The sequence below is a fragment of the Musa acuminata genome, chromosome BXJ2-9, assembly GCF_036884655.1.
Source record: "Musa acuminata AAA Group cultivar baxijiao chromosome BXJ2-9, Cavendish_Baxijiao_AAA, whole genome shotgun sequence".
NCBI lineage: Eukaryota > Viridiplantae > Streptophyta > Magnoliopsida > Zingiberales > Musaceae > Musa > Musa acuminata.
The window spans coordinates 47,532,409-47,560,157 of record NC_088346.1 but is presented as its reverse complement, the minus strand read 5'-3'; the positions used below and the strand labels follow the sequence as shown (position 1 = coordinate 47,560,157).

Sequence of the window (27,749 nt, the reverse complement as noted above, 5' to 3'; positions counted from 1 at the left end):
GACCACACCATCCCCTCCTCTCTATCCTTTGTCGTTAGAGAACAAATGAATGATAAGAACAAGAATATGGGAAATAGATGCTGGGGATGGAGGCTTCACAAGGGCAAGGCTACGGCCTTGTGGAGGGGGGCTTCACAAATAAAGGTTGTGGCTATGCAGAAGTGACTTTGGTCTCGTAACAATACAAAGTTGATGAGAACGACAACGAGGGTCTCGTTACGGGACCTCTTGGTGGTAAAGGCGAACCCAAAATACAGCACAATGAGATAATCATGACATGGTGAAGATGATTAATGAAGATGACCATAATTCGAGTGGTAAGATGATAAGACAAATATCGATAATTACCTTTTTTGATACTTATAAAATATAAGGTGCGATAAGACATGGATATGCACGTTTGATTTATCTCATTCATATTTTTCATCCAAGAATCCATAAATTCTTCTCCTGCAGTTCTCAAGATTTTGGGTCCTTTGTTTTTTCACCAAATTGCATAATATCATTCACACACACAAATTTTGTTGAGGCCCAATGATTTTTTCACAAGTCACTATCTTTTTCCAAGTAAGATTTGTATTCAGCAATGTGTGGTATTAAGTAACTATTTTTCTTTATTTCCAATTAGAATATGTAATTCTTTCATATTTAATTCACTACAGTAACCTCATCAAATAGCACCTGCAGGTATAGGATCTCAAATCAATCACTAATTCTAGTGATACCCACAACTAATGATGACTGATAAGGCCATAAAGAAATCACTCTAAATTAAAATTTCATATAAGAGCAAAAGGCATCTACATGTTTCTTTATGTTGTTTCCTCTTGAAGGAAAACTTGCTTTCATCTTTATGGTCATATCAAACTTGTAAAACAGATGTGCAACTTCATAAATCAAGCAAAACATTTTCTTGTACACAATATCAAAGCACAAGTTGATATAGTTACTGTGGCCTGTAATGTATCTATCATCTCTATATGTAGTAGTAGGAGTTGTAAGTCAAATTAGAGCAAGAACTGCTCGTTTCTTGGTTCACAGCATGGAGGGAGTGAACCAGATGGGTGGCAGCAAGGGTGGTTGTAATTGAGAGTTTGCCCGCGCCCACTTTCCCCGTTCCACATCAGACACTACAATGCTACGAATGAATTCGGACCAGCCATCGACTATGGTTCTGACCAGCGCCTCCGTAAAGTAGACGCAATCTCGTCGTGCATCTCGAAAATTCTCGGTAGACATCGATATAGCGTTGTTGATACCGATCAACAAGGACTTATTCCCCAAGTTCTTCACAGCTTCCCAACATGGCTGACGCTGAGGATTGTACCTCCAAACAATGATAGCCTTCCATCCCTGCGATTCATATGAGAGAACTGCGCGCCTCAAAATCAGGAACAGCTCCCCGGTGCTCGAGCACGCCAAGTATTTGTTGTGAATGTTTCTGACACGGGAGCATGGAATGTGATAGTCGAAATGTGTCAAACCGAGTGACGTGCTCTCGGCGACCACCGTCACGGTGGGAGAAACTCCACTGAGGTCAAAAGCGGAGACTTCGGCTTCAACTGTTATGCAGTAGAATTTCCCATTGTGGTACATGATATCCTCGTATGAACGATTCTGAGTCGATGTCGTCTGAAGAAGATTCCACTTGTCTCCGCCTGCTTTTGCGTAGGCGATTTCACCTCGGGGAATTCCATAGAGACTCACTGCGATGTAATTATGGGTAGTTGGATTTGCGGAGAAGATAACTTTCGTAACAAAATAACGGGAGATTCGGTTGAGATGAGGAAGGACACAGCTGCCGTCGACGAGCTCAAAATTGGGTAGGGTGAGGAAGGAGGGGAGGCAGATTCGAGCCGCTGTTAGAGGATTTATGAGGCTGACATCCAGGTTTTCATTGAAGACTGCTAGCCAACCAGCTTGAGAGCCCACATACCGCACGCCGTGGAGCTCAGGGAGAAGGGAGTAGGTGAAGGAGCGTCTGGTGGGGAGAGACAAGAAGTTGCAGGTATCGCTGTTCTTTCCGACTGAGAGGAGCCACGGGGACGGGATGACAACGGGTAGGAGTGCTGAACACCAATCCTTGCATGTGGCACGAAAGCAGGAACGGTGAGGGACGGGAAGCTTTTCGCCAATCTTCGTGAGGACATCCAGCGGGAGCGATGTCCAGTCAGGGCTGTCCATGGTGGTCTCCGCCTCTGCTCCTTGTGTTCTTCTTCTCTTCATCTGCTGCCTTTGGTGGCTAAGAGGAACCAAAGCAAGGACAGAGATGTCGATCGCAATGGCAGAGGAGTTGTTGAAGGTGGCGGAGGACCAACGTTGATGAGTTATATAGAGAAGGTTCCGATGACGAACACAACTGGGAAAACGAGTCCGAGTAGGACAAGGTCTCCTTATCGGAGACGACTGATGACAGTGCGGACTTTGTTGTAACGAAGGATGCCACTTTGTGTGGGTAATTTAGGCTTGAGATAAATTTTTAATGTAATGTATACATATATATATATATATATATATATATATATATATATATATATATATATATATTTATTATACTATATAATATCACAGAGTAGCTTTGAATTATTTATGCTATAAAAATATCTTTAAAGTAAAAGACATATTCCGGTACAAATCATAAAGTCATTAATTTGTTACTCATCCACGACTTGGAAAAGGCTTTATAGGCACCACTCCTATGACCTCTGATCCCCAGCTACCTTGCTAGCCATCTAACATTCAAAGCCTTTGCCCTTGCTTACACACCACCTTCCTTCGTGGGACGTATCTGTGAAGAATTGAGAGAATGATCTTGGACCGATGCAACAAAAAATAGTTTGCGGGCTAGAGGTTTCGTGAGTGAGTCTGCTAGTTGATCAGCTGTATGAACATAAGAGACACAAAGTTGATGTCTGACAACTTGATCTCGCACGAAGTGAAAGTCGATGGCAATGTGTTTCATGCGTGAGTGGAACACTGGATTGACACATAAGTAGGTTGCTCCAACATTGTCACAATATATTGTAGGAGTTTGGGTAGAGCTAACTTTGAATTCCTTGAGGAGATTTGTAACCCAATTGAGTTCAGCAATAGCGGTAGCAATAGCACGATATTCAGCTTCAGTTGTAGACCGGGCCATTGTCTTTTATTTCTTAGAGCTCCAACTGATTGAATTAGACCCAAGAAAGATCACATACCTTGACGTGGAGGTTCTATCATCAAAATTCCCTGCCCAATCAGCATCGACAAAGGCATGGAGATTAAGAGGAGAGTGTTTACGGACAAAGAGACAATGATTGATAGTCCCGTGAAGATACCGCAAGATTCGTTTGACTACAGACCAATGTATAATATATGGTCGATGCATGAACTGGGATAGTTTATTGACCACAAATGAGATATCTAGACAGGTGAGAGATAAGTACTGTAAGGAGCCAAGGACTTGATGGTATTGAGTTGGGTCTGTAGCAGGGCTTCCGTCATAAAGTTTGAGTGACTCGCTAGTAGACAGAGGTGTTGTAACTGCCTTTGCATTTTGCATATTCATTTTAGATAATAGATCTTGAATATACTTTCGTTGTGATAGGAAGAGCCCGGAAGATGTGTATGTTGCTTCCACTCCCAAAAAATAGCTCAAGGGTCCTAGATCTTTAAGAGAGAATCAATTTGCTAAATGCTTGAGGAATGCCTTGATTTCCATAGGATTGTTGCATGTGATTTGGAGTTGATGAAGCCAACTGATGCCAAAAACGAGTTAAGTTCGGTGTACCAAGCTCTTGGAGCCCGACGAAGACCATAAATAGCTTTTTGTAGTTTACAAACATGCTTTGGATATTAAGGGTGGATGAAGCCAAGAGGCTGCTGCATGAAGATATCATCAGTTAGGGTCCCCTGTAGAAAGGCATTGTTAATGTCGAGTTAACGTAAATGCCAGCCTTGTAAGATGGCCAAACTTAGAATAAGTCGGATTGTTGTGGGTTTAATAATAAGGCTGAATGTCTCTGTGAAGTCAACACCAGGTCATTGATGAAACTCTTTGGCTTAATTCAAAAGACCCACTTACACTCGATGATGTTTTATGTGGGATGAGAGGGTACAAGGGTCCATGTAGAATTATGAAGGAATGCATCATATTCTTCACACATGGCTTTACGCTTGTATAGAGATTTTTGGGCTTGAGTAATTGTGGTAGGTTCAGTGGTCTCTGACGAGGATGTTGTGATGGTATGTAGGTCAAGGATTTATCGTGGTTTAAAGACACCACTTTTGGATCATGTTGTCATTGGATATCCAGGGGCTATAGGGTGTGTTGTAGGTATGGGCGGTAGAGGCTAAGGGACTTCAGTGTCACTGGTCTCAAGAGAGGATAAAGGCAGCGAATGTGATTCTGAGGGAATGCCTTCAGTTGTAGGAGAACCTAGTGAAGAAAGGAGAGGCACAATGGAGGGGGTGAGGAGCTGTTGCACCGGGAGAACGAGAGAGTGTGAATCCTGAGGAGAATGACTGGATGATATTATGGGAGAGTCGATTGACAGGATTGATGGTGTACTCCAGTGATGTATATGTGATGGAGTAGGTGGCACAGTAGGAGACTCAGGGTTGGGAAATGGAAATGTAGTCTCTATAAAAATAACATGACGGGATGTAAAGACTTTTCGAGATTGGGGTTCATAGCATCGAAAGGCATTATGATCAAGAGAGTATCCAATGAAAACATAAGGTTTAGATTTTGATGTTATCTTATGAGAGGCATATGGACGCAACCATGGATAACATAGACAACCAAACACTTTAAGTTTTTGAAGGTTCGGGGATTTATGAAATAATTTTTCAAATGGTGACTCATACTCGAGGATTGGAGTGAGTATACGATTAATGAGGTAGACGACAGCTTGAAATGCTGCAGTCTAAAAAGTTGGTGGTATAGAGGCTTGGTGTAGGAGTGTGAGACCAGTTTTAACTATATGTCGATGTTTGCGTTCAGCAGAGCCGACGAATTAAGGAGTGTGTGGAGGTGACTTGATGTGTTATATACCACAAGCAGATAGGCAGGATGTGAGGGCTTGATATTCGCTGCCACCATCAGAGTAAATACTCTTAATTTTAGATTGAAAGAAGTTCTCGACCAATCTTCGAAAGTTAGTAAAGACCGTTGAAACTTCAGATTTATGATGAAGAGGGTATAAGCATGTGTATTTGATGAAATAGTCTACGAAAATAATATAAAATATGAATTTGTCAAAGGAAGTGATTGGAGCGGGGCCCCAAACATCAATGTAAATAACTTCAAGGGGTTTAGAGCAGGATATGAAGGATTTTCCAAAGGGAAGTCTATGACTTTTATTACTTAAACAAGCATCACAATGAGTTATGATGTTATTGGATTTAAGCGTAGGAAGAGAATAACGGAAAATCAGTTTTTGCTGAATAAGAGTTGAGGGATGACCAAGACGACGATGCCACACATCAATTGGAGCTGCGATTGAAGAATGGGCAGTGGGTTGGGTGATTTGTGGAACCGACAGCCACTCGTAAATGTTGTCTTTACTCTGGCCTCGGACCAAGGATGTCCCCGTGCTTAAATCCTTGAGAAGAAAGGAATTATGAAAGAATTCAATTGAGGTATAATTCTATTTGTAGAATTGGGAAATAGAAATGAGGTTTCGTTTGATTTGGGGTGCACACAAAACATCATCTAGCATAAACGAAGTACTATGTGAATTAAGCACTATGGAACCAGTATGAGTAATGGGGAGTCTGTTATCGTCACCGATGATGTTGTCTTCAGTTTCGCCATAGTCGTTATGGATGGATAAGTTTTGTAAATCAGACATGATGTGATGAGATGCGCCAGAGTCCACAATCCAATTTTCATCACTAGTTGTCGAAGTAGCTGTAAGATTTGCATGAGGCCAACGCGACGGAGGAGGAAGTCTGGATCGAGTTCTACAGACTTTTGCAAAGTGACCAACTTTGTCACATAGTTGGCAGACAACTCTTTGTTGAGGAGGGGAGGTTTATTTGGAGCTCTTGTTGTACCGGTTGCTCTTCTTCTTAGGTTTTTAACTGACTTGAGCTGTAATGGATGGTTTTGGCAACCTGTCTTTATGCGTGAGATATATCTCATAGTCAGTCAACTTGTCATAGAGTTCTTCAAATGATACTGGTGAATCACGTGCCCGTATTGCTGTTGTCATTTCCTTGTACTCGTCTCCTAGGCCATTTAGGATATGGACAGTAACTTCTTCATCACTGAGGGAATGACCTATCAAGGCCAAGTTATCGATGATAATCTTTATGTTGTGTAGATAATCAACAACAGTACTTCCCTCTTATTTTATCTTCATGAGATTGGATAGAAGACTAAGCATGCGAGTACGGGAACGATTGGCCAGGGTGGTTTGCAACTTGCACCAAGCTTCGACAGCAGTGTCACATGAAGAAATGAGTGGGGCGAGGGAACCAACGACCGAGGCTTGAATTGCTTGAAGGATGAGACAATCCTAGCGTAACCATAGTTTATGGTCCGGATTTAGTATTGGACTGGATGTGCCTGGGATGTTGAGCATCGCCGGCGGACAACGAAAAGAGCCATCGACAAATCCTAAAAGATCATAGCCAAATAGTAGATTAGAGAATTGAGCACGCTATGATGCATAGTTGCCACCGTTGGATAATTTGAAGGGAATGAGAGTGGCAGCATTGATAGAAATAAGGCCGGTAGAGGAAAAGGTACTAAAGTAGAAAAAGTGGAAGTCTGTAACAATTAGATAGGTAAAAAAAATATAGATGGGTAAAAAAAAACTACTGATGCCACCTGTACCGATCACTTGCAGTAGGATCAATATCGCTTCAATCGCCGGAGGTAGAGGTCACGCCTAGGGGGCTGTTGCAATGCAGCATAGGTGTTTGGCTATAAGATGTAGCGACAGAAAGATATGGCAACTGTGTTCATGGTGATGGGAATCATCAGAGGTCAGGTGCCGAGCACATGCCTAGCTCTGACGACAACAGGCTACAGAAGGGAGAGTAGAGCCTTCCTAAGACAGGAATGACTCTGATACCATAATAGAAATAAAATACAAAGAAGAAGAATGCATTGAGTTGAATACAATATGCCCTATTTATACATGGTAGAAGAGAGAATTTTCCACAATAGATTTACATCTCTTCAACTATCGATAAATTCTTCTCCTGCATTGTTCTCAAGATTTTGGGTCCTTTATTTTTTCACCAAATTGCATAATATCATTCACACTCAAAAATTTTGTTGAGGCCCAATGATTTTTTCACAAGTCACTATCTTTTTCCAAGTAAGATCTGTTTTCAGCAATGTGTGGTATTAAGTAAATATTTTTCTTTATTTCCAATTAGATGATGTAATTCTTTCATATTTAATTCACTGCAGTAACCTCATCAAATAGCACCTGCAGGTACAGGATCTCAAATCAATCACTAATTCTAGTAATACCCACAACTAAGGATGACTGATAAGGCCATAAAGAGATCACTCTAAATTAAAATTTCATATAAGAGCAAAAGGCATCTACATGTTTCTTTGTGTCCTCTTGAAGGAAAACTTGCTTTCATCTTTATGGTCATATCAAACTTGTAAAACAGATGTGCAACTTCATAAATCAAGCAAAACATTTTCTTGTACGCAATATCAAAGCACAAGTTGATATAGTTACTGTGGCCTGTAATGTATCTATCATCTCTATATGGAGTAGTAGGAGTTGTAAGTCAAATTAGAGCAAGAACTACTCGTTTCTTGGTTCACAGCATGGAGGGAGTAAACCAGATGGGTGGCAGCAAGAGTGGTTGTAACTGAGAGTTTGCCCGCGCCCACTTTCCCCGTCGCACATCAGACACTACAATGCTAGGAATGAATTCGGGCCGGCCATCGACTATGGTTCTGATCAGCGCCTCCGTAAAGTAGACGCAATCTCGTCGTGCATCTCGAAAATTCTCGGTAGACATCGATATAGCGTTGTTGATACCGATCAACAAGGACTTATTCCCCAAGTTCTTCACAGCTTCCCAACATGGCTGACGCTGAGGATTGTACCTCCAAACCATGATAGCCTTCCATCCCAGCGATTCATATGAGAGAACTGTGCGCCTCAAAATCAGGAACAGCTCCCCGGTGCTCGAGCACGCCAAGTATTTGCTGTGAATGTGTCTGACACGGGAGCAAGGAATGTGACAGTCGAAATGTGTCAAACCGAGTGACGTGCTCTCGGCGACCACCGTCACGGTGGGAGAAACTCCACTGAGGTCAAAAGCGAAGACTTCGGCTTCAACTGTTATGCAGTAGAATTTCCCATTGTGGTACATGATATCCTCGTATGAACGATGCTGAGTCGATGTCGTCTGAAGAAGATTCCACTTGTCTCCGCCTGCTTTTGCGTAGGCGATTTCAATTTGGGGAGTGCCATAGAGACTCACCGCGATGTAATTATGGGTAGTTGGATTTGCGGAGAAGATAACTTTCGTAACAAAAAAACGGGAGGTTCGGTTGAGATGAGGAAGGACACAGCTGCCGCCGACGAGCTCAAAATTGGGTAGGGTGAGGAAGGAGGGGAGGCAGATTCGAGCCGCTGTTAGAGGATTTATGAGGCTGACATCCAGGTTTTCATTGTAGACTGCTAGCCAACCAGCTTGAGAGCCCACATACCGCACGCCGTGGAGCTCAGGGAGAAGGGAGTAGGTGAAGGAGCGTCTGGTGGGGAGAGACAAGAAGTTGCAGGTATCGCTGTTCTTGCCGACTAAGAGGAGCCACGGGGACGGGATGACAACGGGAAGGAGTGCGGAACACCAATCCTTGCATGTGGCACGAAAGCAGGCACGGTAAGGGACGGGAAGCTTTTCGCCAATCTTCGTGAGGACATCCAGCGGGAGCGATGTCCAGTCAGGGCTGTCCATGGTGGTCTCCGCCTCTGCTCCTTGTGTTCTTATCTTCATCTGCTGCCTTTGGTGGCTACGAGGAACCGAAGCAAGGACAGAGATGTCGATCGCAATGACAGAGGAGTTCTTGAAGGTGGCGGAGGACCAACGTTGATGAGTTATATAGAGACGGTTCCGATGACGGACACAACTGGGAAAACGATTCCGAGTAGGACAAGCATTCCGAATAGGAGACGACTGATAACATTTCGGACTTTGTTTTAAGCGAAGGATGCCACTTTGTGTGGGTAATTTAGGCTTGTGATAAATTATTTAATGTAATATATATATATATATATATATATATATATATATATATATATATATTTATCATACTATATAATATCGCAGAGTAGCTTTGAATTATTTATGCTATAAAAATATTTTTAAAGTAAAAGACATATTCCGGTACAAATTATAAAGTCATTAATTTGTTACCCATCCACGTTTCGGAAAAGGCTTTATAGGCACCGCTCCTTCGACCTCTAATCCCCGGCTACCTTGCCATCGACCGTTAGTACTTCAATTAGTATAATATGAAGTCTATTTTTACATAATGAAAAATAAGATTTCTTTAACTGAGCAGAAAGATTACCTAATAGAAAATCTCATCTACTGTACAGTTGAGGAAATCTCTCTGTTATCAGATAAAATCTCTTTGTTATCAGATAAAATCTCTCTATTATGGATCGATGCAACATGAGAGACACGAAGTTGATGTCTGACAAGTCGATGGCAATGTGTTTCATGCGTGAGTGGAACACTAAATTGATACATAAGTAGGAGTATGGGTAGAGCTGACTTTGAGTTTTTTGAGGAGATTTATGACCCAATTGAGTTCAACAACAGCAGTAGCAATAGCACGATATTCAGCTCCAATTGTAGATCAGGCCACTGTCTTTTGTTTCTTAGAACTCCAACTGATTAGATTAGACCCAAGAAAGACCACATACCCTGACGTGGAGGTTCTCACATCAAAGTTTCCAGCCATATCAACATCAGCAAAGGCACGAAGATGAAGTTGAGTGGTTTTGCAGAGAAAGATACCATGATTAAGGGTCCCTTTAAAATATCGCAAAATTCGTTTAACCGCAGACCAATGCATAGCAGAAGGCTGGTGCATGTATTGAGATAATTTATTATTGAAAATGAGATATCTGGACGGGTGAGAGCCAAGTACTGTAAGGAACTAAGTACTTGTCGGTATTGAGTTGAGTCCGTGGTAGGGCTACCATCACATAATTTGAGTGATTCACTAGTAGAGAGAGGAGTAGCAACTTCTTTCACATCCTACATATTTGTCTTTAATAATAAGTCTTGAATATACTTTCTCTGTGAGAGGAGGAGACCTGACGATGTAAATGTTGCTTCCATTCCCAGAAAGTAGCTCAAGGGTCCTAAATTTTTAAGGGAGAATCGATCAGCCAATTGCTTAAAAAATGTCTGAATCTTCAAGGGATCATTGCCTGTAACAATAATATAATCTACATATACTAGAAGATATATTGTATTTCCATGTTGTTGTCGTAGGAATAAAGAGGTATCAGACTTGGAGTTGATGAAGCCAATTGATATCATAAACGATCCAAGTTTAGTATACCAAGCTCGTGGAGCTTGACGGAGTCCATAAATGGCTTTTTATAATTTGCAGACATGTCTCGGATACTGGTGATGAACAAAGCTAAGGGGTTGCTGCATAAAGACATCTTCAGTTAAAGTCCCTTGTAAAAAAGCATTGTTAACGTCCAGTTGTCGTAAGTTGACGCCTTTGGAGATGGTCAAACTTAGAATAAGCCGAATTGTTGTGGGTTTAACTACAGGAATAAAAGTCTTTGTGAAGTCAACTCTAGGTCGTTAATGAAACCCTTTGGCTACTAATCGTGCTTTATATCTAGCAACGAACCCGTCGAGGTTCCGCTTAATTCGGAAGACCCATTTACACCCGATGATGTTTTGTGTATGATGAAAAGGTATTAGAGTCCATGTTGAGTTATAGAGAAGAGCATCATATTCTTCACACATGGCTTTACGCCAGTGAGGAGATTTTTAGGCTTGAGTAATTGTGGTCGGTTCATTGGTCTCGGGAGAGGATTTGGTGATAGCATGCAGATCGAGAACCTGACGTGGTTTAAAAATACCACTTTTGAGCGTGTTGTCCTTGGATGTCTAGGAACTGAAAGTTGTGGTATTAGTATGGGTGGTGGAGAGGCATCGACAGGGGTCGAGATAGGCTGAGATACATCAGTGGTACTATGTAAAGAAGGTTGTTGTGATTCTGAGGATATTATATCAGTAGTAGGGGAGGCTTGTGAAGAAGGAAATGAGAAGGAATGGAGGGAGTGGGAAGCTGTTGAACCGGGAGACTGGATGGTATACTCCAATGATGTATCTTTGTTATAGTGGTCGACATTGTAGGAGACTCGTGGTTTTGAAATGGAAAGACAGACTCCACAAAAACAACATGACGTGAAATAAAGACTTTTTGAGTTTTTGGTTCAGAGTATCGAAAGGCATTATGTTCAAGAGAATATCCTATGAAGGTGCAAGGTGTAGATCTTGGCGCTATCTTATGTGGGGCATAGGGACATAGCCACGGATAACATAAACGACCAAATATTCGAAGTTTTTGAAGGTTTGGGGATTTAGAAAATAGTTTTTCAAATGGAGACTGGTATTGGAGAACTGGAGTGGGCAGACGATTAATAAGGTAGATGACAGTTTGGAAGGCTACAGACCAAAAGGTTGCTGGTATGGAGGCTTGATGTAGAAGCGTGAGACTAGTTTCTACAATATGTCGATGTTTGCGTTCAGTAGAACCAACTAGTTGAGGAGTGTGTGGGGATGATTAAGGTGTTGGATACCACAGGTTGAGAGGTAGGATGTGAGAGCTTGATATTCACCCCCACCATCAAAGTAGACTATTTTAATTGTAGATTGAAAGAAGTTTTCGACCAACTTTTTAAAGTTGGTAAAAATTGTTGAAACTTCTGACTTATGACGGAGAGGATAAATCAATGTGTACTTAGTAAAATAGTCTACAAAAATGACATAAAATCTAAACTTGTCAAAGGAAGTGACAGGAGCAGGACCTCAAACATCAGTATAAATAATTTTAAATGGTGTAGAACATGATATGGAAGAAGAACCAAAAGGGAGTCTATGATTTTTATTACTGAGACAAGCATCACAATAAAAGCTATTATTTGTAGGAGTAGAAAGAGAATAACGAGAAAGTAATTTATTTTGGATAGAGAGAGAGGGATGACTGAGACGACGATTCTACACATCAATTGGAGCTGCCATTGAGGAGTAAACAGTGGGCTGTTTGAGTTGTGGAATGGACGACCATTCATAAACATTATCCTTACTATGACCTTAGACCAAGATACCTCTGTGTTTAAATCCTTGACAAGAAAATAGTTAGGAAAGAATTCAATAGAGGTATTATTTTATTTGCAAAATTGAGAAACAGAAATAAGATTGTGTTTAATGTGAGGTGCACACAAAACATCATCGAGTGTAAAAGTTATGGTAGGTGAATTAAGCATTGTGGAACCAGTATGAATAATAAGAAGTCCTTTACCGTCACCGATGATGATGTCGTCATGTCCACTATAATTATTGTGGATCGACAAGTTCTGTAGATTAGAGGTAATGTGGTGGGATGCGTCAGAGTCCACGATTCAATTATGATCAGTAGTGTTTGGAGTAGTTGTGAGATTTGGTTGAGGCCAATGTGATTGTACAGGAAGTCGGGGTCGAGATCGACAGACCTTTGCAGAGTGACCGACTTTATCACATAATTTGTAAACAACTCTTCATTGATTTGTGTGTTCAGGGCGCCAGGACTGCTGATGATTGAAGTAGCCACCTTGGTTATCATGATTGAAATGTTGATGATGTGGAGGAGGGGTTTGGTTGGAGCTCAAAGGTTCAGAAGGCATCTTAGTCGAACCTTTGTTAATAGTCTTGTTATACTGATAGCCCATCCTCGTGGATTTTTGATTGACTTGAGCCATGATAGATGGTCCTAACAATTTGTCCTCACGCTTGAGATATATCTCAAAATCAGTCAGCTTGTCGTAGAGTTCTTCGAACGATACTAGTGAATCACGTGCCCATATTGCTGCTGCCAGTTCCTTGTACTCGTCTCCTAGGACATTGAGGATATGGACAGTAACTTCTTCATCACTGAGGGAATGACCTATCAAGGCCAATTTATCAATAATAATCTTTATGTTGTGCATATATTCAGTAACAGTACTTCCCTCTTGTTTTGTTTTCATAAGTCCGAATAGGAGACTAAGCATGCGAGTTCGTGAACGATTTGTCAGGGTGGTTTGCAACTTGTTGTTGGGTTGGCAGCCCACAAATTCAGCCCATAGTGAGCTTGGGCAGCCCACAGCCCACAGCCTCTCTTAACCTAACCCTAATTAACATTAGAGGGGTGTGGTGGCTACGTTTTGGAGGCAGAAAAAGGCAGAAATAGGGCAGCAACGTGGGAGAAGAAAATAGCCACGAGATTCCAAAAAAAAGAGGAAAACAAGGCAGAAAAGGAAGAGAAAGAAAGGGAAGAAGACAAGAATAATGTAGAGAGATTGTTCTCAATCATCTAGTAGTGTTCTCCTCTCAGGTTAGATCAAATCTACAGTAGACTCTTGTTGTGATTACCTAGGGAGGTTTTAGATATTGTGGGTAGTGACGTGATCCTTGTATCCTAGTTATTCTCTTGTGATTGTTGCTAGGGTTTAGGGTAAGAGATTGAGATTTGTATATTCATTATTCTCATAGTGGATTATCTCTAGTTTGCCTCGTGGTTTTTACCCTTCACATTGAAGGGGTTTTCCACGTATATCTTGATGTTCTATTTGATTGTGATTCCATTTAATTCTATTGCGTATTATGGTTTTCTAGTATTTGTTCATATACAAAGGTTATTCCTGTTTATATCCCCATCAACTGGTATCAGAGCACTGAGGTTTTGATGATTTCAATTTTGTATTTGAACATGGAGGCCAGTAATGTTTCTCGCATGATTAGTTTAAATGGAAACAATTGGATGATATGGAAACCAAGAATGGAAGATCTCTTGTATTGTAAAGATTTGTATGGACCTTTATAGGGGGATAGTGCAAAACCCATAACTATGACAGATGATGAGTGGAAGAGGTTAGATCGAAAAATAATTGGGTTTATTCGACAGTGGCTTGATAATAGTGTCTTTCACCATGTTTCTACTGAAATTTCTGCATATTCTCTTTGAAAAAAGTTGAAAAGTCTCTATGAAAGAAAAACAGCTGACAACAAAACCTTTTTGATCAGAAAACTTATAAACCTAAAATATAGAGAAGGTGCTTCTATTGCTGAACATTTGAATGAAATGTAAAGTATTAATAACTAGTTATCCTCTATGAAATTGTCGCTTGATGATGAGTTGCAAGCATTGTTACTTCTCAGTTCATTACCAGAAAGTTAGGAGACACTGGTGGTTTCCCTTAGTAATTCTGCGCTAGATGGTGTTGTCACTATGAGTCAAGTAACAAGCAGTTTGTTGAATGAGGAGTTGAGAAGAAAGAGTTTGGCAACATCTCAGAATGATTCACAAGCACTTATCTCAGAGAACAGAGGAAGGTCAAAGTCTAGAAGCAGTTCACGCATAGGTAGAAGCAAGTCAAGATCAAGAAAAGATATTGTTTGCTATAATTATGGTGAGAAATGACATTACAAGAACTAATGTAAGCAACCTAAGAAGAGCAAGAAAAAGGGAAAAGAAGTAGAGTCTATAGAGTCAAAAGATAATATCATAGCTACAATGCAGGGTGGTGATTATTTGATTTTGTCTCATTCTGATGATATTTTTTCTTGTGTGTGTCAGGATCTTGAGTGGATGATTGACACAGGTGCTTCTTATCATGCTACACCACAGAGGGAGTTTTTTGCTACATACACGTTTGGAAATTTTTGTGTTGTCAAGATGGGTAACTATGTCACAGCAGACATCATAGGCATGGTTGATATCCATTTAAAGACCAACTTAGGCTGCAAGTTGGTGCTTAAGGATGTGAGGCATGTGGTTGACTTGAGGCTGAATCTAATTTCAGTTGGAATGCTAGATGATGAAGACTATGATAGCAGATTTCACAAAGGGCAATGGAAGCTCAGTAAGGGTTCTCTTGTTATAGCTAATGGAAAGAAATGTCATACTTTGTACAAGTTGCAGGCTAAAGCTTATGATGAGCAGTTAAATGCTATAGAAAAAGACTTTAGCATGGAGTTGTGGCATAGGCGATTGGGACACATGAGCGAAAAGGGGCTGCAAGCTCTTTCAAAGAGAGAGGTATTACCAAACCTCAAAGGTATACATCTGAACCCTTGTATTGATTGTTTGGCAGGTAAACAACATAGAGTTTCATTTGCTAGTTCTGCTTTGTCTAGAAAAATGCATGCCTTAGACCGTGTTTATACATATATATGTGATCCTTTGAGGACAATAACTCATGGTGGATCTGTTGATGTTCTTGGTATAAGTGGTGTACTTTATTTTGTCACTTTTATAGATGATTTTTCCAGGAAAGTTTGGGCCTATGCTTTGAAGACTAAAGATCAGGTGATTAATGTCTTCAAAGAGTTTCATGCTAGGGTTGAAAGGAAGACAGAAAGGAAATTGAAATGCATAATATCATATAATGGTGGTGAGTATACAGGTTTGTTTAATGACTATTGCAGGTCACATGTGATCCAACATGAGATGATAGTTCCTGGTACACCTCAGTATAATGCAATTGCAGAGAGGATGAACCACACCATCATGGAAAAGATCATATGTATGCTTTCACAGGCTAAGCTACCCAAAAGGTTTTGGGATGAGGCTTTGAGGACCGCAGTTGATGTGATCAACTTATCACTATGTATAGCCCTAGATGGTGATGTTGCAAAGCATATATGGTCAGGGAAAGATGTTTCCTACAAGCATTTAAGAGTGTTTGGTTGTCGCGCATTTGCATATATTCCAGACAATGAGAAGCCCAAGCTGGATGGTAAGACTAAAGAATGTATTTTTCTTGGCTACCCACATGATCATTTTGGTTACAGGCTTTGGGATCCAGAAAAGCATAAGGTGTTTAGAAGCATAGATGTAGTTTTCTTTGAGGATCAAACCTTTGAAGATTTGAAGAAGAAGGCACCAGCCAATACTTCTGCAGAAGGATTAGCAGATTGTGACCCAATTATTCTTCCAGTATATCAAGGTGATGGGGGAGATGTGTAGGAAGATAGTGTAGAGCTTGATGTTGATTTACCTGCAGGACATGTTGAGCAAGAAGAAGTTGGAGAGCAACTTCCAACAAAACCTCAGTTGAGAAGATCTTCTAGACAACGTCAACCTTCCAGAAGATACTCTACATATGAGTATGTGATGCTTACTAATGCAGGTGAACTAGAGAGTTACCAGGAAGCAGTTGAAAGTGAGCAGAAAGAGAAGTGGTTAGTTGCTATGCAGGAAGAGATGGATGCTCTTCAGAAGAACCACACTAATGATTTGGTACTGCTACCAAATGGAATGAAGACCTTACCAAAAGAAAGACAGGAGATATGCCGACAACTGGTCATGCGGGACAGCCTCCCTAATGGGCTGAAGGGGAAGGTTGTTGGGTTGGCAGCCCACAAATTCAGCCCATAGTGGGCTTGGGCAGCCCACAACCCATACTCCCTCTTAACCTAACCCTAATTAACATTAGGGGGGTGTGGTGGCTATGTTTTGGAGGCAGAAAAAGGCATAAATAGGGCAGCAACGTGGGAGAAGAAAACAGCTACGGGATTCCAAAGAAAAGGAGGAAAACAAGGCAGAAAAAGAAGAGAAAGAAAGGAAAGAAGACAAGGACAACGCAGAGAGACTGTTCTCAATCATCTAGCAGTGTTCTCTCAGGTTAGATCAAATCTACAGTAGACTCTTGTTGTGATTACTTGGGGAGGTTTTAGATATTGTGGGCAGTGACGTGATCCTTGTACCCCAGTTATTCTCTTGTGATTGTTGCTAGGGTTTAGGGCAAGAGATTGAGATTTGTATATTCATTATTCTTATAGTGGATTATCTCTAGTTTGTCCCGTGGTTTTTACCCTTCACATTGAAGGGGTTTTCCATGTATATCTTGGTGTTCTATTTTATTGTGGTTCCATTTAATTCCGTTGCGTATTATGGTCTTCTAGTATTTGTTCCTATACAAAGGTTATTCCTGTTTATATCCCCATCACTTGCACCAGGCTTCAACAGTAGTGTCACACGAAGATATGAGTGGGGCGAGGGATCCAATGACTGAAGCTTGGATTGCTTGAAGAATGAGACGATCCTGGCGTAACCATAGTTTGTGGTCCGGATTTGATACTGGACTGGATGCTCCTGGGATGTTGATCATCGTTGGTGGACAAGGAAGAGAGCCATCGATATAGCCTAGAAGGTCATAGCCAAATAGAATATTAGAAAATTGAGCACGCTAGGATGCGTAGTTGTCACCTTTGGATAATTTGAAATGGATGAGGGATGCTGCATTTATGGAGATAAGATTTGTATGTGGGAAAGTACTATAATTCCCTGTTGGAATAGTAAGTGGAGCAACAGAGGTGGATGATTAAGACAAATGGAAGATATGGACTACTATGTGGGAGCAAGTTGAAGTATGTAGCAATGACAAGGATCAAAAGAAAAATAAAAAGGAAGAAGTGTTAGTACTTTTGCAGTAAGAATGCAGGAAGAATCAACAAGTTCTACAATAAAGAGGAAGAAAAATAAAAAGTAAGAAGTGTTGGTACTTTTCTACGGTAAGGAAGGAGGAAGAATAAAAAAAAAAATTCTGCAATAAGGAGGAACCAAGAGTGTGTGCTCCCTGTGATGCAAAGTCACCAAATGCGTTGACTGGGCCCAACAAATGCTTGGCGTGGCACCGTAGGCTTGGAACTTGGTACGGTAGCCGTGGTTGAGACGGGAAGCAGGGAAGCTGCCGTCGAACGACCGACTGTGGGTGACAAGTGGGGGGGGCAGATCTGCCTAGGATCTAGAAAGGGGGGGACTGCCACATACGAGGAGAAATTTGACAGTTGTGTGATATCAGACAGTAAGAATTTTTCTCGACGTCGACTCGATAGGGGTGCTGTAATATCAGCGATGGCTCCTCACAATTAATATCATATGGTGATCAGAGAAATTGTCTCGTACAGTTGAGGACGTATAAATGTCGCCAACAACTAATCAAGCTTCTTTCAAACGAGAGAGAGAGAGAGATGGGAAGGAAGCCATGCTGTGCAAGGGAAGGGCTCAGGACAGGAGCGTGGACTGCGCAGGAAGACCACATACTTGTGTCCTACATCAAGGTTCATGGAAAACGTAAATGGAGGAGCCTCCCGAAACGAGCAGGTGCACTTGTGATACATCTGTGTATGATAAAGAAATAATTTGAAGTGCATGACAGGATTGAACCATCTCATTTTCATGTATTTGTCATTGACAAAAACAAAAACAAAATCTGATTATGGCCAATGCATCTCCTTTGTGATACTTCTATTAGAAAAATAAAATTATTTAAAATGCACGTAATATAAGTGTCTACTGTGAATAAAAAATATCTTAAATATTCAATAAACTAACATATCTCTTTTGAGCATGATGTATTCACTAAAGACAAACGAGCATATGAAGCACGATATAATCGATGTATCCCTTTTGCCTATGATGTGTAGAGTGTAACTACGATATAAAATATCCCTTTTGCCTATGATGTGTAGAGTGTAACTACGATATAAAATAGTCAAAGTATTTAATATGATCGACTAGAGCCAAAGCATCCCTATTGCCCCTAATCTATTTGTTAAGATAAAAACAAGTAATCAAAGCACCACTTAGCTATGTTCAAACGCAAGTATCACTGGTTGAGACTCCTAAATGAATATCGTAGTTGGCATGCCTTCATTTCGAAGCATAATAAAATATATGTATCTAATATCCTATTTCGATTTAAGGGTAAAAAAAAATCTACAATAAGATTCCTTTGATAATTAAGTTAGTTTTAATTTATGATAAATATTTTTAAGAAGTCTGAGTATTTAAATAAGTTTAGTGAGTTTTAAACGATAATATAACTAAAAAAATTATTGTATATATTTGATTTGTAAACAAACTTAATAAAGAATATTTTTTTATACCCAATACGACATGCCTAATTGATACTTTATTTTCTCCGACATTTGAGTTCCGATGTCAATCAATGATTTGTTATAGCTGGATTGACGGACCAGATTATTCTGAAATTAACAAATAATAATAATCAAATTATCATCCAAAATTTTTACTATATAATATTTTTAATAACTCTTATTGAGTCAAAACGATCAATTCAATTCGTGTTTGAGTTCGATCCGAGTCAAAAACGAGCTCGAGTTTGAGCCGATGCGCGCTTATGTTCTCCTTCGTTCTCTTCACGTGCTGAAGCTCGAACCAAAGAGCGGGAGACGAGTGCTGTTCCCCAAAAAGCTAGGCTGCCATCTCCGAGCCCTCGGGGCGCCTTCTCGCCATGGCGTCCGGCGAATCCCAGAAACATCTCCTCTCGCTGATCCGCAATTTCGCCTCGGAGAAATCCCAAGAAGGTACACTATGGCCGCTCCATGCTTCTCGTGCCTCCACTCTAGCTCCGATGCGCCCCGCTCAATCCGCATGTCTTCGACACAGAGCTTAGGGTGTCCGATCGTAAGAAGCGGCTCCTCGAACTTCAGAACGATCTCAATGTTGCAAATGCCGACCTCGATGGGGCCAAGCGGTCCAGGGAGATGGTCGAGCAGGAGCTGAGGGGATCGCAGGTTCAGCTTTCTATGATTGGTGCATCAATCCATGCGCAAGAGGTTCTGATTACGCGTCCTTTCTAGTTGCCGATTGATCTTGTAAATCCTTTTCTTATAGTAACTATCGTGCGTAGGCGAGGATTTCTCTAATGCAGGAGGAGATATTGAAGCTCCGTTCTGATCTGGATACACTCAAGGTGAGAATCGCTCGCATGCTCTCAAATGTTGTTAGATTTTCTTTCATTATTGTCATTCTTTGTTTTCGAACTTTGACCTTGTTATTTGATCTTCTTAATCCACCTGGCATCGGTGAACAGAGTGAAGTGCGTTTCATGCGGTAATACTAGTTTTTTGTTCTTGTGCGATATACTAAAAACTGTATAAACTCAATCACGATCTTTATGTTGATGCAGAGACGAATTTGTTAACAGTATGTGCGAGCTGAACAAGAAAATAAGGTCTATTCCAACGTGCTTTTACTTTCATTTGTTTAGTTTTCTTATTTGTTTACTTGTATATGATCTTTTTGTTCCAAACTCCTTAGCTAAGTTTTGCACGATTCCAGGCATTTTTACATTTTGACCTTTGCTCATGCCTTTTCATCTTGGCCACATCGGTTAAAATTTCAGCTACATAAAACAGCTGTATGATTTATCACATTGTTGGCATATTATTTTACTTCTGTAGAAGGTGTAGCTTCCCAAACATTCGTGTGAAGTTGACTAGCTATACATCTTTAATGTGCTTGGTCCATTCTTGCCCCTTACTTTTATTTGGATCCTGTGTCAATAGAGCTTTGCACAGATTCTATATTTGATTCATTACTTGCAATGTCAAATATTAAAAAGAACTATAAAGTCAAAATGTTTAGCACACAATTTCATCCAAGGGAAGATAGGTCAGTAGTCGAACTAGTAAAATGCCATATATTTTGAAAACATCAGTAAACATGACTACAAAGTTATCACAAGTCTTAAATGTAGATGAATATATCTGTCTTACTGGACAGCAACCACTTGTAGAACAAACTGTATTTCCAACCATTTGGAGTCAGCTACATGAATATTTTCTCACCATTGATCCTTGTGTTTGTCTTACTGAAAATTTACTAAATTAAGAAAAGAAAAAATTAAGAAAAATTCAAATGGGAAATTGTTCTCATATGCTATGCTGATGAGAACAGCCAATATGTACTAGAAATGGTTCTGATTGGTCAAAATCAGCACTGCTGGCTGCAGCACGGACCACTCTGGACCATTTTGCACTTAGGATTGATGAACTGCTGTGGGTTAGCTTTAGTCAGTAAAGCCCACCAAGGTCTGGCAGCTACAATCAGCACTCTGTTTCTTTGGAGTTAGTTCTTGGGACTATTGGAATTAGATCTGGATAACCACTGGATGATTTTTCAGAACTCGATGCTATATTAATGAATGGTGTTTCTGACAATTTTTTATTCTGGAGATAGATTCCCTCTTCTTTCTTGATGCTCTTGCTATTTTACAAAATGCTGATTCTAAGAATAAAATAATGCTGATTGTAACTTCAGGTATCTGTTCCGAAAAATTCCTACTATGATAGAGTTCCCTTGTGCCTTTTTATCTCAAGTATAGTTTATTTCAGTACATACAGATACGACAAAAAGGAAGATGAGCACAAACTTTCAAGCCTGATTTACAAAATAAGTGTTAATATAGTTGAATTAATCCAGTTTATGCAACACCAAAGTCCAAAGTCCAAAGTCCAAAGTCCAAAGTTCTTCTATATATTGTCGGTATCCTTCAGATTTGTTTTTCCTATTGGATGTAATCCTACAAAGGACCTAATCAATTTTCTGTAAGCTTTCCTATATTATTCCTCTGGTCCATTTACCAATGTTCAAGTACTTGGAACCTATTCTGTAGTGTCAAATATCTTGATAAATCCAAGAGAATACAATTTGTTATTGAGGGTGTGCAAAAACCACTTTGTGATGATGCTTTGCAATGATATGTGCCCTATGATCTGGAAGCTTAAATAAGACAATAATTTCTCAGTCTTGGAGTAAAGCAACAATGTAGCAATAACAAAGCCAGCTTGTGTATATTTTATTGAATGCAGATAATGGAGTTAAGCAACAATGTAGCAATGACAAAGCCAACTTGTGTGTATTCTGTTGAATGTTATGTCATAATGCATAATAGACATTCCATTCTGTTAACTAGATTAAAATTTCCTTTATAAAACATGGGCTTTCTTTTACTTTTATTATTTGCTTTTGCAATTATATTGGTCAAGATTTTAAGTCTTGGTTCAAGACCTCTACTGGTAGTTGGGTGGGATCGGTTGGGTTAGGTATATGTTAGCATACTGATACATTGTACATTAGTGTACCAGTCAGCACGGACTAAACAAAATGAGAGAGAGAAGGAGAAGGGAAGAAGGCAAAGTTTCTAGTTTCCGTGTGAGACTTATACCAATCACTGGCTGGGTTGGCACGGGTCCCATCTGTACTAGCATACTAACATATGGTACACTGACATTTTGGTCACCAGTGACCAAACAGAAAGAGAGAGAGAAGAGGGGAGGAGGAAGAGGAAGGAAGAGGAGTTGGAGAGCGAAGGAGGGAAAGTGGAGGAGTCATGGAAGAGAAACGGAGGAGGAAAAGGAAGTTCTGTACAGAGGGGAGGAAGCAATGACACAACGGAGCAGTCTACGAGGGGCAGGGAGAAGAAGAGATGGTGGAGGGAGAGTGATATCTTCATGAGAAGGAGAGAGAGAGAGAGAGAGAGAGAGAGAGAGAGCAGAGTATGAGAGGAGAAAAAGGAAAAAGAAAAAAAAGAAACAATTGTCATCAAAAGCTATACAAAAAAAATAATGATTGAAAGAATGATTTTTCAGAACTAAGAAGTCCAGTACATCGACAAAACATTGTTTGAAGAAGTTTGGTGAACAAACATTTAAACTAGGTAGGCTTTATTGTCTAACCAACTTATCTAAATATTTAGCAAAGTTTGTTGAAAATCAATGATTGAAAATTTTCTTTTAATGCTTAAATGAATAATTGATCTATTTATTGATGCTCTATTTGATGTCTAACAAATTTTATGACACTAGCATTTCAACAGTCTAATTTTTAGTTCTCAAAATATATAATATTTACTTTAAAATTCAAAGTATCTGTAATAGTTAACTCCTTCAGGCAATTTCAAGAGATTACTGTCAATGCTTTCCAGAAAGAGCAACCTGGACAACTTTGTTCAGATAATGGCAAGTGATTTTTAGTTGACTATGCAGCTTATACATTCTGAATAGACATGGTTAAGTGATGTGCTGATCTGCTTTGTTTCTTTGGTTAACTGGGAAGATGATCTGTAGATTTTATTTGTAAACAGTCCAGGTTTAAGTTTCCATTGTATACTTAGCATGTCATGTAGCAACTTATGTGTTCAAGATCAATACCGAAAAGTTACAGAATTCAGAATTCATTTGTGATTTGATTCATCTGATATATTCTGGTCTTTCTTCACAAGGAAAACAACCTGTAAACTTATAACTAGATCTGAACCCTTCATCTGGTAAAATCCTTCCGGATCTTCTTATAAATTTTCTTCTGGATCTTTGTTTACTAAAGTTTCATGAAAGATACAATTTCTGAAGTCCTTCAGATGCATATGATTAATTTTGACTATTAAAACATCTTGAAAATTCCTAAACTAAACTATTTTTGTTTTTTCACTGATCATATAATTATCAAAGGTGCATAATAAGCCATGCATGCATTCGCAATGAGGCCAAATAAAGTAAACTTATCCAGAACAAATAGGTTTATTATAGAGCTTATGTTTGTCTAGTTGCCTGAAAAAAAATTGAAAATGGCAATGTAATTGACTTAAATGAAAATTCATTATTACCTCATCATTTGTTTGGGCCAACCTATGCATTTGGCTGGGTAGTTACCCTGCAGAGTGATGCTCCCAACACATGTTTAAAGTAAGGATATAACACAATGTTACATTATGTTGCCATTGTCTTAAAATGAACATGAATAAATACAACTAGCTGCTTTTATCTCATCTATATGGGAACAACTTTGTTGATAAAGCATAATTATCAAGTCCATATAAAATTGAAATTTAGAGCTTGTAAGTCTTGTACCAATGCAGAAAATTTATCAGTAGAGTCTACTTTGATGTTTGGGCACTGACTAACCAGAAATATTTAGCTTATTATTTATTTATCTAAAGCTTGGTAGTACCTGCTGCCAAGGTTTGCCAACTAAACTGGGTTCGCCAGTATACTTTCTGTGATCAAACTCATGATCAAACAACAGAACTACCAGTACTATTAATCTGGTATATATATTTGTAAACATTCAAACAGGCAAAACAGACTCTAAAACACAAAATTTCTTGATATGCAAGGCTTTCTAAAAGGTCTTGAAGATAACATTACATGCCTCAGCACTCAGATGCATGAGTTGGAAGCAGAGTACGAAAAAGAAAGACATAATCGTGATAAGGTCAGTTTTTTGTTTCTTTTTCTTTTTTTCTGTATTAATTCCCATGAATGAGAAGATTAAAAATGTGCATGCTATACTAATCTGTGCTAGTCACTCTGTGTCTGTTTTTCCTTGAAGTTCTAGATTGTTGAAATTTTGTAATTTTCAGTACTTATGGAACCCCTATCTTCATTGCTGGAAAATAATGGTAAATCAGCAAAAAAGACAATAGAGCATTATAAACAAGGTAAAAAGGCTTTTATAAAGCAAACATACCGTAATTTAATCATATTAGACTTTCATTAATCCTAGGTGATTTTCTAGCTTTACTATCTTTTTCATAAAAAGCGTGCTCTTATGTGATCAGTTCCTGGAGTGGGCACTCAGCCTCCTTAGCTAGGCAGAATGAATATATATGAACGGCAACCCATCTGCTAGTTTAAAAGGCCACTTAGGAGGGCAACCGATCAACTTGCTTTGCTCCAACCAACAGACCAAGAATTTAGTTAACTACTGGGTGTCCAGCTTGCTGATTTTAAATTATCAGATTTTAAATAATATAGACCAACAGCAAAAAACACATATAGTGTTTGGCAAAAACAAACACAATATTAGCCCATGTAAATAAATAATATTAAAATAAGACCAAGGGCTTCAAGTGGACCTATATTTTGTGTTTGAGACCTTAAATATTAAACAAAATAATTAATTATTAGACTTGTATTTGATTTTTTTTGTTATAATGATGATGATTAGCGAAATCCTCCTTTATGTCATTTATACAGCCTCACAAAGCAGTTATATCCAAAACGTAGCCCATCTCCTGTTTCAGATGTTTCCAAAACCAATGAGTCTGTTTCGGTGGTGACTGAAGTTCAAGTTGTACTAAAACATATACTATATGGTTATAGATGAGCCCAAATACATTTGAACCAAATAAAAGTACTTGCTATATCAAAATGGGTGAACATTGAGAAATTTCATTTTTGAATACTTCTATAACTTGACATTTAATTGGTATAAAAAAGACCAGGCATGATATGAAAAGATAAGTAGAGTGTATCCTCTTCTTTTCTTCTTTCCATATCTTTCTAGAAGACCTTTTGATACTCACAAGTGTACTAGATATCTGGCATTCAACTCTAACATATAGATTGGACTCTGGTACTACATGTTTTCTGTTTAGATCATGCACATGGTTGCTTCAAAAGAATTTGATGTTTCAATGTGGAACAAGGATGCTAATCTCCCTCCATTCATTCTTGCTATTAACGAGAATGATAGCTTTTCTGTTTAACATATTTGGGCTTGGTTCATTTATCTCATCATAGGCAGCAACAAAACTTTCGTTTATGGTTCTAACATGTTTTTGTTGTAGGATTTATAATTAGACAACCTAGAGTATATTTTTTTACTAATTCAGATGATTGAATAACCTGCGACATCATCATCAATCCAGTATATCGTTTTGCAACCTGGTCTTGATTAATGGTTTTACCTCAGTACTTTTATGTTCTCTTTTGAAACTGGTTAGTTATCTGCTTAACCTTCATGGTTAGCAAGTGTTATAAATGAATAAATTTGCTAGATTAACTATAAGTGACTTTCTTCTCATAGTCCAAATGCCATTGGTGTCATCTAATGAGCAAGAGATGTTAGACTGTACTTTCCTATGTCATCTTACGCTTTTCCTAGTTCAAGAAATATCCAGGGAAATTTTCTCATTATCTTGTCAACTCTCCAATGTTTTTTGAGAAACATAACAGATTTAACAACTGAATATGTGGTTCAATCATTATGATATATAAAATGTTTCTGGTGGCTTTATGGTCATTGCTTCTGCATATCGAGTCTGTCCACTTGCAGATGATTTCTACATTTCTAGCTCATATTTCATTTGAAATTGATGATGCTTGTTATGACATAAGATATCGTAAGTTTCTGGGAGTCTGCTACTTATATTTGAAGCTTCTATAAACAAAGCTAGGATTTTAATTTACTAAACTAGGCCATTAAATTTTGTGTTAGGTGTCTGAATCATGTAATACATGATAAATAATGGAAGTATTTATCTTACGTGTATTCTTGCAGGTTTGTGAACAGCTTGCCCATGTTGAAAGGAGATGGTTTCTTGTGATGGCCATCATGGAAGAAATGAAGCAGCTGCAGGAACTAGCTGAATATCCTTCTTGGTTTGGTTTTATGATTATGCTAACATGCACAGCAAGCGTATGCAGCATGTTCTATATACAACATGCAGTAGTGCCTATCAACCTGATGATAACTCAACCATAGGAAGAGGGAGAGGCCGCTACATATTTCAGAATGTTTCCCTAACTATAAAAAGCAGACATCTGAGTTGGAGAAGGTATATGCTTCTCTTGGGGAGGACTTGCAGAAGAGGTGCACATGTCCAGGCTGTGGATCAAACAACATTGAAGACGGAGGGAACTGAAGCCACCTGAGGTATGTCTTATCCAGTATCTGCAATTCTAGATACAAGACATAGGTAAGACCATGAAGCCATTGGCAAATATTGCGGCTTGCACAGCACATCTTTGAATGATCATGTCCGGTTTCTTATAAAAATAGAAACGATGCTACCTTAAACGGATGCAATTTAACTTCGAAGCAGACTTGTGCCAGAAGGATGATATATGTTACATCTTGCTAAGAGGAAAAGTCTGAACATATACAGCTTAGATTGGCTTACACACAAAACCTTGCATATTACCAAGTTTCTTTTTGTTTGTTTGAGTGGAAAGGGGATGATTCAGGTCTCCAATATTTTCTATAGTTGACCTCGCTAATCTGCAAATTTTGAATTTAATGTAAAATGGAATGGCTAATGATAACGAGAATTATTGTTTTACAAGTAATAAGTGTTCCATTATAATGTTTAATGTAGAGTAGCAGATAATGCTTAAGGAAAAAGAGACTTTTTTTTATTTTGACAAAAGATAAGTGTTGAAGGTGAGATTTTAAGCTTTAAGACGTGTGAGATTACTGTTTGCTGTTGGTGACAGATTTTTTTTTTTTTTTGGGGGGTTCATAAAGCAAAAGCTATATTAATTCAAAATACAAAATGCTAAACAGTTGCTAAGGATAATTGCCCTTTCAAAGCTGAAAGCCATAAAAAAAAGGGATTGTATCTATTAATTGAGGTGTATTCCACGTGGAGCTGCAGCGAATTAAGTTGCCGGCAGAGTTGTCTACGTGTATAAAACCTTCTAGCTTTAGTATTTATACTTATCCCTCCGTGTTTAGGTTTAGTTTATATACTCTTACAAAACTAAGCAACTTACAGATAATATCATTGCTCTTGGATGGAAAAATTAAATTCCTGTCTTGATATTTTCTAGTTTGCTGTGTGATGGGAACTAGGATGATTGTATTATACTCATTTAGCTTTTATTTATAAAATCTTTTTTTTAAAAAAGAAGAAGGATAAATTCTTCAAAAAAAAAAACCCTAAGTTTTTACTTTTTTTTCATAGAGTGTT

At 39.0% G+C, this 27,749-nt stretch overlaps 2 protein-coding genes across 3 annotated transcripts; one reads left to right on the top strand and one right to left on the bottom strand.

Annotated features, from left to right (window-relative positions):
- Positions 1-1,035: 1,035 nt before the first annotated feature.
- On the bottom strand, positions 1,036-2,184 carry LOC103975033 (F-box protein At3g56470-like). Its single transcript, XM_009389943.2, has one exon. The coding sequence runs from the start codon at positions 2,182-2,184 to the stop codon at positions 1,036-1,038; it is 1,149 nt and encodes a 382-aa protein (XP_009388218.2).
- A 17,254-nt stretch (positions 2,185-19,438) lies between these two features.
- On the top strand, positions 19,439-27,534 carry LOC103999427 (uncharacterized). 2 transcript variants are annotated; one of them, XR_010491570.1, is made up of 7 exons: positions 19,439-19,578; positions 19,661-19,830; positions 19,905-19,967; positions 20,088-20,107; positions 20,184-20,228; positions 24,171-24,268; positions 26,339-27,534. XR_010491570.1 is itself a non-coding variant. In XM_065127421.1 (6 exons), exons 1-6 carry the CDS (start codon positions 19,506-19,508, stop codon positions 23,022-23,024), a joined length of 447 nt encoding a protein of 148 aa, XP_064983493.1. In that variant the 5' UTR covers positions 19,439-19,505; the 3' UTR covers positions 23,025-23,082. The 2 variants fall into 2 exon arrangements, 1 of the variants encoding a protein (XP_064983493.1); XM_065127421.1 differs by lacking the exons at positions 24,171-24,268; positions 26,339-27,534 and adding an exon at positions 22,949-23,082.
- Positions 27,535-27,749: the final 215 nt, after the last annotated feature.

Excerpts from the sequence above, each read along its gene's own strand:
- LOC103975033 (XM_009389943.2), bottom strand. The coding sequence starts at position 2,184 with ATGGACAGCCCTGACTGGACATCGCTCCCGCTGGATGTCCTCACGAAG.
- LOC103999427 (XM_065127421.1), top strand. The coding sequence starts at position 19,506 with ATGGCGTCCGGCGAATCCCAGAAACATCTCCTCTCGCTGATCCGCAAT. Across the intron at positions 19,968-20,087 it reads CTGATCTGGATACACTCAAG|AGTGAAGTGCGTTTCATGCG; the intron begins GTGAGAATCGCT and ends ATCGGTGAACAG. Across the intron at positions 20,229-22,948 it reads GAGCTGAACAAGAAAATAAG|GCAATTTCAAGAGATTACTG; the intron begins GTCTATTCCAAC and ends TAACTCCTTCAG.